The 10,220-nt window shown below is 46.5% G+C and overlaps 1 protein-coding gene across 1 annotated transcript in view; it reads left to right on the top strand.

Moving 5' to 3' along the window:
- Positions 1–4,262, top strand: part of anks1b (ankyrin repeat and sterile alpha motif domain containing 1B) — a 541,227-nt gene extending 536,965 nt beyond the window's left edge. The window contains 1 exon segment of the mRNA XM_084331050.1: positions 4,013–4,262. Within this exon segment, the coding sequence (XP_084187176.1) occupies positions 4,013–4,126 (114 nt within the window). The 3' untranslated portion in view covers positions 4,127–4,262.
- Positions 4,263–10,220: the final 5,958 nt, after the last annotated feature.

Here is a 10,220-nt window from a genome sequence, read left to right as displayed (position 1 = left end):
AGATCTGCCAGATCTGGATCAGCCCACCGGTTGGCAATGTTGTATTATGAAGGGGTGTATGGAAGGGGAGTTGAGACGGTCCGACACCTGGACCAGTCGAACCGGGAGATGGGTTGCCGTCCGGTCCCGCAGGACCGGGGAAACCCTTACAATATTATAGCTATGGGTCTAATAACGCCGTCAATTGTCAGTGAGTTGCTTCTGGTCAACATGCAAAAAACGGATTGTTTTTTCATCCGTACATCCGTTTTATATTGTTTTGAATATGAGTATAGTTTTGGTGATTCTGAGTAATTCCCGGAAAAGACGTGATAATAGCGTCTTAGTGGAATGCACTAATCACGTTGTAATTTTTCGCCTGATTATCGAATCCTCCTGAAATCAACACTAGATTATCATTATTATGTCTCCTCGTGCATACATGACATGGCCCTCGTAACGGGGCGCTCGCACCCCCCCCCCCCCCCCCCCCACCACCGCAGCCAACGGTAAAAAGCACAACACGGTCCACACAGATAGCTTTGATCGTGGGAGAAATAAATATCAGATCAACGCAAGATTTTATATATAGTGTTCTTACCTTGTCTCTGATGTAATGCAAAAGAAATTATCCAATTATCTGATTGCCATTCCAAATACTGATCGCGGAGGTCCGTCCCACATTGTCCGGCATTGCATGTGAAGGGGGGGGGGGGGGCATCTGTCGTTGTAAACGCTAGTCCTGCCGGAGTATTTAAACCCCGCCCGCACGGCTCAGATCGGCCCAGAAAATAAACGACACCATTTCTAATGGAGTGCAATACCGGCTGGAAGGCGGCGGTATTTGCTCTTTTGCGAGCTCAGACCCATTCCCAAACGATAACATCAGGCTGGATGGATGAAAAATGAATGGATATAGCTAATAAAAGAAATAACGATTAAAACCCGAATTTTCTCGTGATTGGCGCTGAGCGGTTGGGCGAGTTAACCCGACTTTTCTCATGACTGGCGCAGAATGAGTTAATAATCGAGATTTCAATATCAATCACAATATAAAAAAAAATAGTCGTGATTTTTTCCATAATTGACCAGCCCTACTACTTCCTACTCGTCTCCCAGTGGTAGCGCCATGGACCCATCCTCTTCTGGTTATTCTAGGTGTGTCATCGCTCGATGTTTACAGCGTTGCTGGTTTGCGACACTGGTTGCCATGGCATAGAGTTTGCCGCCATTGTTGTTGCCGTGGAGCTCACGTGCTGTCATGTCGTCTCAGCATTAACCCTTTCACTGCCACACGACAGAAGGTTAACCCTTTACTATCCCACAACCGACAGCGATGCTCCGCGGAGCTAATGATGCCAATGATGGAGCATCGCCGTCGGTTGTGGGATAGTAAAGGGCTAACCTTCTGTATTGTCACAGTGAAAGGGTTAACCGGCTGTCGTGTGGCAGTGAAAGGGTGTTGTAGGTGTTTGGTTGGCATGCGGTTGCCGTGTGTCAGTTGCCAAGCGGACGGCCCTCCTTTGACCTCTCTCTGACCTCTGCCCCTCCAGGTCATCATGTGTCCTTCTAGCCGCTGGTCGCTGGGCCACATGTACACGCCTCGGCGGCCTCCTCTTCACCCTCCTGCTCCTCCTCCTCCTCTTCCTCCCCCTCCTCCTCTCCTCCTCCATCACCCTCATTCACAGGTCCCTCGTGCTCCACATCTTTCCTTCTTTATTCTTCTGCTTCTTTTCTCAGTGTGTGTGTGTGTGTGTGTGTGTGTGTGTGTGTGTGTGGGCCAAATACAGCATCGCAAAAAACTACAGTGAGTGCATGTGACACACACACACACACACACAATCTAACATTAAATAATATATTTTAACGTATATTATATTAGAAACTCAATTTATTTAATTATAATTTTTTTCACACGAAAAAAAAAATAGATAAGTGACGCCACTTATCGATTTCACGCTGTTCGTGGTCTCAGCCATAACATCAACTGCTGCAACATCCATTTCACTGTCAGAGTTCCAGTTACTGTAACAGCGCTAGGCCAGTTTTCTGTAATTATTATCAGTAATAATAATTACAAGAGTGAAGCTTTTCACTGCTGAGCGCCTCCTGTTTCTCCTTCTCCAGACACTTGTGCTTTTTGTTGGATCATCCTGAACCCCCCAAGTTGAAAATAATTCAACTCTAGGCTACAACAACAATTGGTATGCAGCCTGTAAAACACATCCTGTCTGATTACTCTGTGTAATGAAAGCACTCCATGGTATATTCCATTCTGTCGTAACAATAAATATATCACTTATTTTAGTAACACACCAAACACTGTTCGAGACCCCTCCCCCAGGAGGCGAGGTGATTTTGGTGGGTCTTAAAAAAAGAAAACATACAGTTCATCATACACCCTTCTGTTTTGAGGGTCGCAAACATACACCCTTCTGTTTTGAGGGTCGCAAACAGACATCCTTCTGTTTTGAGGGTCGCAAACAGACACCCTTCTGTTTTGAGGGTCGCAAACAGACATCCTTCTGTTTTGAGGGTCGCAAACAGACATCCTTCTGTTTTGAGGGTCGCAAACAGACACCCTTCTGTTTTGAGGGTCGCAAACAGACATCATTCTGTTTTGAGGGTCGCAAACAGACATCCTTCTGTTTTGAGGTCCGCAAACAGACACCCTTCTGTTTTGAGGTCGCAAACAGACATCCTTCTGTTTTGAGGGTCGCAAACAGACACCCTTCTGTTTTGAGGGTCGCAAACAGACATCCTTCTGTTTTGAGGGTCGCAAACAGACATCCTTCTGTTTTGAGGGTCGCAAACAAGACATCCTTCTGTTTGAGGGTCGCAAACAGACACCCTTCTGTTTTGAGGGTCGCAAACAGACATCATTCTGTTTTGAGAGTCGCAAACAGGCATCGTTCTGTTTTGAGGGTCGCAAACAGACATCCTTCTGTTTTGAGGGTCGCAAACAGACATCCTTCTGTTTTGAGGGTCGCAAACAGGCATCCTTCTGTTTTGAGGGTCGCAAACAGGCATCCTTCTGTTTTGAGGGTCGCAAACAGACATTGTTCCGTTTTGAGGGTCACAAAACAGACATCCTTCTGTTTTGAGGGGTCAGACTAAAAAGACAGAGAAGCACTGCATTACATCATCAACCTTAGACAGGTGATTAATTACATTAAATGGCAACCATAGCCATTGCGCCACTGAAATGCATGAATACTATGAATAAAGTGAATAGAAGCGCATGCTTGTGTGCACGTGTGTGTGTGTGTGTATTTATGTATCTAATCATAACCCTTTATGAGATCAGCCATGGTGTGTGTGTGTGTGTGTGTGTGTGTGTGTGTGTGTGTGTGTGTGTGTGTGTGTGTGTGTGTGTGTGTGTGCACGCACCAGTGTAGAGATGGATTAGGATGTTTAATATTGATGCTACAGTGGTGTTTAGAGACAGAGAAGTGTGTGAGAGAGAGAGAGATAAAGTCTCATTGTATTAAGAGTGAGTGTGTGAGTGTGTGAGAGTGAGAGTGTGAGTGTGAGAGTGTGAGAGAGTGAGAGAGAGAAATACAATTGCATTGTTGAGTCTAAATCCCCCCCCTCCCCCCATCAGGGCCAATCACCCTTCGAGCCAATCTCAGAATAAACCAATGGATCGGGCGGAAAAGCGCCCTCGGCAACAAAACCGAGCCTTTTCATTGGTTGTTGTGGACAATGTGGAGGGGAGAGGTCTGGGGTGTATTTTTGAAAGCAATGAAGATTACAGTTTGTTTCTCAGCTTTTGAGACAGAATAGCAATACACTTAGAATAGCAACAGATGAAGAGAAGCAGACCGTGTTCGTACATTATGTTCTCTGTTCTGTTCATTATGTTCCCTTCTCTCTTACCCAGAGTTGAATTATTATTATTCTCTCTCTCTCTCTCTCTCTCTCTCTCTCTCTCTCTCTCTCTCTCTCTCTCTCTCTCTCTCTCTCTCTCTCTCTCTCTCTCTCTCTCTCTCTCTCTCTCTCTCTCTCTCTCTCTCTCTCTCTCTCCTCTCAGATGGAGCAGCCCTCGATGGATCAGAAGGGTCACGCCAACGTGCCATGGATAGTGGAGCCCGGTCAGGAGGCGAAGAGAGGCGTCAACACCAAGTACGAGACCACTATTTTCTAACATACACCCCCGCATTGTCCACTCCTGTGTGTGTGTGCCTTTCAGAGAGCGCCCTCTACTGGGCCCCGCCACCAGGGCGGGGAGGCATGAGCGCTGCACGCCCACCGCGTCACCGGCCGAGAAACAAAACCAACAACACCCCGCCCCCCCCAGCAGCCGTTAGCGAGCCTGTCCAATGCATGATGGCGTTTGGCGCTGCGCTGCCTCTCCCCCCCCCTATTCTATCTCTCGTTCCCCCCCCCCCCTCTATCTGGCCCCTTTAGCCCCGCCCTCCTGGCTGCAGGGTTGGCGCATGACCTTTAACCCTGGGGGCCTTGGCGGTCAGCTTCATTTTTGCCACTTCCTGTTTGTCGGTCGATCGCTTTGACCAAGTCGGTTCTTTTTCCCTCTTTTCCCGCTCTTTTTTTGTTCTCCTGCGAGGGGCGATAACAGTTTGGCCTCCTCCTCCTCCTCCTCCTCTCTTGTCCTCCTCTGACTGCTAAAGGCTTCTCTCTTTAACTCAGCCCCCTCCAGCTCCTCTTGACAACCTGAATGATAATTGAGACCATTGTATTGCTGCTAAGAGTCCCATCCTTTACAGGGCTGTTTTAATCTACTGAGTCTGGGAGGTGGAGCGGTTAGTCTGGAGGTGGAGCGGTTAGTCTGGGAGGTGGAGCGGTTAGTCTGGGAGGTGGAGTGGGAGGTGGAGCGGTTAGTCTGGGAGGTGGAGCGGTTAGTCTGGGAGGTGGAGCGGTTAGTCTGGGAGGTGGAGCGGTTAGTCTGTGGGAGGTGAGCGGTTAGTCTGGGAGGTGGAGCGGTTAGTCTGGAGGTGGAGCAGTTAGTCTGGGAGGTGGAGCGGTTAGTCTGTGGGAGTGGAGCGGTTAGTCTGGGAGGTGGAGCGGTTAGTCTGGGAGGTGGAGCGGTTAGTCTGGGAGGTGGAGCAGTTAGTCTGGGAGGTGGAGCGGTTAGTCTGGGAGGTGGAGCGGTTAGTCTGTGGGAGGTGGAGCAGTTAGTCTGGGAGGTGGAGCGGTTAGTCTGGGAGGTGGAGCGGTTAGTCTGGGAGGTGGAGCGGTTAGTCTGGGAGGTGGAGCAGTTAGTCTGGGAGGTGGAGCGGTTAGTCTGGGAGGTGGAGCGGTTAGTCTGGGAGGTGGAGCGGTTAGTCTGGGAGGTGGAGCGGTTAGTCTGGGAGGTGGAGCAGTTAGTCTGGGAGGTGGAGCGGTTAGTCTGGGAGGTGGAGCGGTTAGTCTGGGAGGTGGAGCGGTTAGTCTGGGAGGTGGAGCGGTTAGTCTGGGAGGTGGAGCAGTTAGTCTGGGAGGTGGAGCAGTTAGTCTGGGAGGTGGAGCGGTTAGTCTGTGAGGTGGAGCAGTTAGTCTGGGAGGTGGAGCAGTTAGTCTGGGAGGTGGAGCAGTTAGTCTGGGAGGTGGAGCGGTTAGTCTGTGAGGTGGAGCAGTTAGTCTGGGAGGTGGAGCAGTTAGTCTGGGAGGTGGAGCAGTTAGTCTGGGAGGTGGAGCAGTTAGTCTGTGAGAGGTGGATCGGTTAGTCTGGGAGGTGGAGCGGTTAGTCTGGGAGGTGGAGCGGTTAGTCTGGGAGGTGGAGCAATTAGTCTGGGAGGTGGAGCGGTTAGTCTGGGAGGTGGAGCGGTTAGTCTGGGAGGTGGAGCGGTTAGTCTGGGAGGTGGAGCAGTTAGTCTGGGAGGTGGAGCGGTTAGTCTGGGAGGTGGAGCGGTTAGTCTGGGAGGTGGAGCAATTAGTCTGGGAGGTGGAGCGGTTAGTCTGGGAGGTGGAGCGGTTAGTCTGGGAGGTGGAGCGGTTAGTCTGGGAGGTGGAGCAGTTAGTCTGGGAGGTGGCGCCCGGGTGACGCCCATGCATGGCAAAGAGCAGCTAATTTATTTTCTCTTTTATTATTGGTGAGGAAAGAAGACATTTTAGGTGAGAGAGGTGATGTAGCAAATTGTACTTTAAGTCAAAGCTGGTTCAACTGATGGAATACAGAATATTTCATAACTTTTTGATTCCTTATAGCAAATTATTTTTGGAAATTAGGACATTTCTTCAGCAAAACTGTTTATTTGAGACAGCGTAACTAAATGCAAGAAAGCGTAGTCGTTTTTGAGAGAATTGCTAACTTTTTTTTAAGCACATCGAAATGTTCTAAAGCATTTTTTTCCCTTTGGCCATAATCCTTATTGTAAAAAAAAAATCTGCCAAAGGTTTAGCTTGTGGCTTTGTGAGGCGCATGGTGGCCATTTCTGATGTTTATGGAGAAGGGGGGGGGGGGGGGCGGTGGAGAGGCGGGGTTTCAGGACTCTTTGGATAAGTGATGTCATCTCATTTGCAGGGCAATGCCGGACGCTCATGTCTATTACTGTGGAATGCAAAGAATGTAGCCAGCCCTAAACACGGACCTTTTCACACATACAATGCAAAAAGGACTACAGTGGACTCCGTCGCTCACGTTAAGTATCAAAAGGACTACAAACATGGATGTTCCCTCGCCAGTGTTTAAGGTTGACTACAAGATTTTGACATCTTACGTCCACATTATATTGACAGCACAAACATTGGACCAAAAGACTACTTACACTCTTACATGTGCACACACACACACACACACACGCACACGCACGCACACACACACGCGCGCGCCTGCACACTAAAAGGACTGCATCTTGACAGACGGCGGTCTGCTCTGAATGTACACTTGTTTGAAAGCCGCCTCGCCTTCCTGCGACCACAGCAGGATACAGTATATGCAGCCGACCCGGGAGGCCGTGACCTCAGACCTCTAGAACTCTTGGGAGGTCATGGCGACTCTATGGAGACTGTGAGCCCGGCTAGCAGGCTTGTTGGTACCGCGGACCGGGGTATCCAATCTGCTCGTCATCAACAGCACCACTGGGCATGTCTATATTGGAATGGGCATGGGTTTAAGGACTTCGGGTTTGCTCTTTTAGTCTTATTTTCTTTTCTTTTATGGTCAATAAATACAATACGGATATGCACAAGCAAACAAATGTGATTGGACTAGCCACAGTGTGCACCCAAAATGCAACGGGGTGGGGGTCCAGTGATGACATCATATCGGATGGTGAACCCAAGTGATTGAAACGTAAAAAAAATAAAACAAAAGAAGATATTCTATTCGTATTGCCCGACATTTTAATGTTTAATATGAGAGTATTATTATTACCATAATGATTATGATTATTCTTGTGCAATCTTGTCTACTGTTGTCTTAATGTTACAATTATTTTTCTATGATATGCTGAGATGAACATTTTGGGCTTGAAAAAAAACCGATGGCCATCCTTTAAAAAGTAAAAATCTGAAAATAAAAGAAGCATAGTTATTAGTTGTATACAGAGAGTGAATGTTCTGCGTGGCTAGCTAAGCTCTCATCAGGTCCACCTCCATCGTCTCCCATGGGGCTCAACTCTTATTTTACTAGCACATGTAATATTTTAAACGCAGTATTACTGTATTATTTGGATGGAGACATTTATCCAAACTATAAAAATGTACATAGATATTTTGCCAACTCATTGTTCATACATGTAATGTAGTAAAAGAAAAAAGGAAAGAAAATGATTTGCAGTACATGGCACTGGAAACAAGGTACCAAAATAAAGAGTTGAAAAACAAGATGGTAGGTTGTGTAGAGATTGTATTTGAGGGGTGGAGTGGGCGGGGGGGATTATTTGGTGGGCGGGGCTTATTTAGGTGACATCACTGCTGACTAACTAATGTACATAGGCTTGGGCTTCCAGCACAAAGATTGGTAACACTTTTATTTTGAACGGGTGTTCAGAACACTCACATAACACTGTCATAAATCTGACAGGGACGTTCCTAAATGTTAACAACTGTTGTCAACTTTGCATTGAAAGTGTCATAATATATTGTTTTGTTCTTGATTTATTGTGATGTTTCTTCTTGACTTGTTTTTAAAGAAGACGTGTCCGGCCCATGGGGACATTAACGTGTGTTGTCGGGGGCCTTACCAATACATTTGATTTGATTTGTTTTATGATAATGAACCGGATGACACATTGCGATGAACGGTCATTAATGTTCATGAACACCTATGGCAGACGTTAATGTCATTGTTTCCGACAGTGTTAGTGTGTAAACATTATGAACACCCCCTTCGAAATGAAGTGTCACCCAAAGATTTTTTTGTAATTTTGGTCATTATTTATATCCTTGTAAAGCACATGGAATAAAACATGACTTGTACAACCATTACTCATCCTCGGTGTGCCGGTGTCAGACATTATTTCCTCGTCTCCACTGTTATATAAAAGGTACAGTAGCCAGAGGACTTGGTTCTATTGATAGACTGCTAGTCTTTGAGGGTTCTCCTTCAGAGGTTGTTGAAATAGTCTTTGACGCACATGTATCAGAGGATATCTCTAAAGACTAAGAGTCTCTCAATGTAAAAGAGCTTGTGGTCAACAATATTTTGGCAAACATGGTTTTGAAGTACCTTCAGAATGATGTTATTGGTTACAGAGGACTTTCTGCCTGCCAGGAAGAGACACATCCACGGGAGCTTGAGAAGGTCACAGGTTGTTTTTGCCAGAGGAATTACTTTCATTACATTACTGGCACCTGGTCTACTGTATATAGAAAGTACTGGCATAATACTGAAATACTGATCTACTGTATAGGTACTGGCACCTGACCTATATATGAGACACTGGCACCTGACCTATATATAAGACACTGGCAGCTGACCTATATATAAGACACTGGCACCTGACCTATATATAAGGCACTGGCACCTGACCTATATATAAGACACTGGCAGCTGACCTATATATAAGACACTGGCAGCTGACCTATATATAAGACACTGGCACCTGACCTATATATAAGACACTGGCAGCTGACCTATATATAAGACACTGGCACCTGACCTATATATAAGGCACTGGCACCTGACCTATATATAAGGCACTGGCACCTGACCTATATATAAGACACTGGCAGCTGACCTATATATAAGACACTGGCACCTGACCTATATATAAGGCACTGGCAGCTGACCTATATATAAGATACTGGCAGCTGACCTATATATAAGACACTGGCACCTGACCTATATATAAGATACTGGCAGCTGACCTATATATAAGGCACTGGCACCTGACCTATATATAAGACACTGGCAGCTGACCTATATATAAGACACTGGCAGCTGACCTATATATAAGGCACTGGCACCTGACCTATATATAAGACACTGGCAGCTGACCTATATATAAGGCACTGGCACCTGACCTATATATAAGACACTGGCAGCTGACCTATATATAAGACACTGGCACCTGACCTATATATAAGGCACTGGCAGCTGACCTATATATAAGATACTGGCAGCTGACCTATATATAAGACACTGGCACCTGACCTATATATAAGATACTGGCAGCTGACCTATATATAAGGCACTGGCAGCTGACCTATATATAAGACACTGGCAGCTGACCTATATATAAGGCACTGGCAGCTGACCTATATATAAGGTACTGGCAGCTGACCTATATATAAGGCACTGGCACCTGACCTATATATAAGATACTGGCAGCTGACCTATATATAAGACACTGGCACCTGGCCTATATATAAGACACTGGCAGCTGACCTATATATAAGGCACTGGCAGCTGACCTATATATAAGGCACTGGCACCTGACCTATATATAAGATACTGGCAGCTGACCTATATATAAGACACTGGCAGCTGACCTATATATAAGACACTGGCAGCTGACCTATATATAAGACACTGGCAGCTGACCTATATATAAGACACTGGCAGCTGACCTATATATAAGGTACTGGCAGCTGACCTATATATAAGGTGCTGGCAGCTGACCTATATATAAGGTACTGGCAGCTGACCTATATATAAGACACTGGCAGCTGACCTATATATAAGGCACTGGCAGCTGACCTATATATAAGACACTGGCAGCTGACCTATATATAAGACACTGGCAGCTGACCTATATATAAGACACTGGCACCTGACCTATATATAAGACACTGGCAGCTGACCTATATATAAGACACTGGCAGCTGACCTATATATAAGGCACTGGCACCTGACC

This window comes from Notolepis coatsorum (genome assembly GCF_963971535.1).
Source record: "Notolepis coatsorum genome assembly, chromosome: 15".
Lineage (NCBI taxonomy): Eukaryota > Metazoa > Chordata > Actinopteri > Aulopiformes > Paralepididae > Notolepis > Notolepis coatsorum.
Note: the sequence above shows the minus strand (reverse complement) of the source record. Positions and strands in the feature narration are given on the sequence as shown.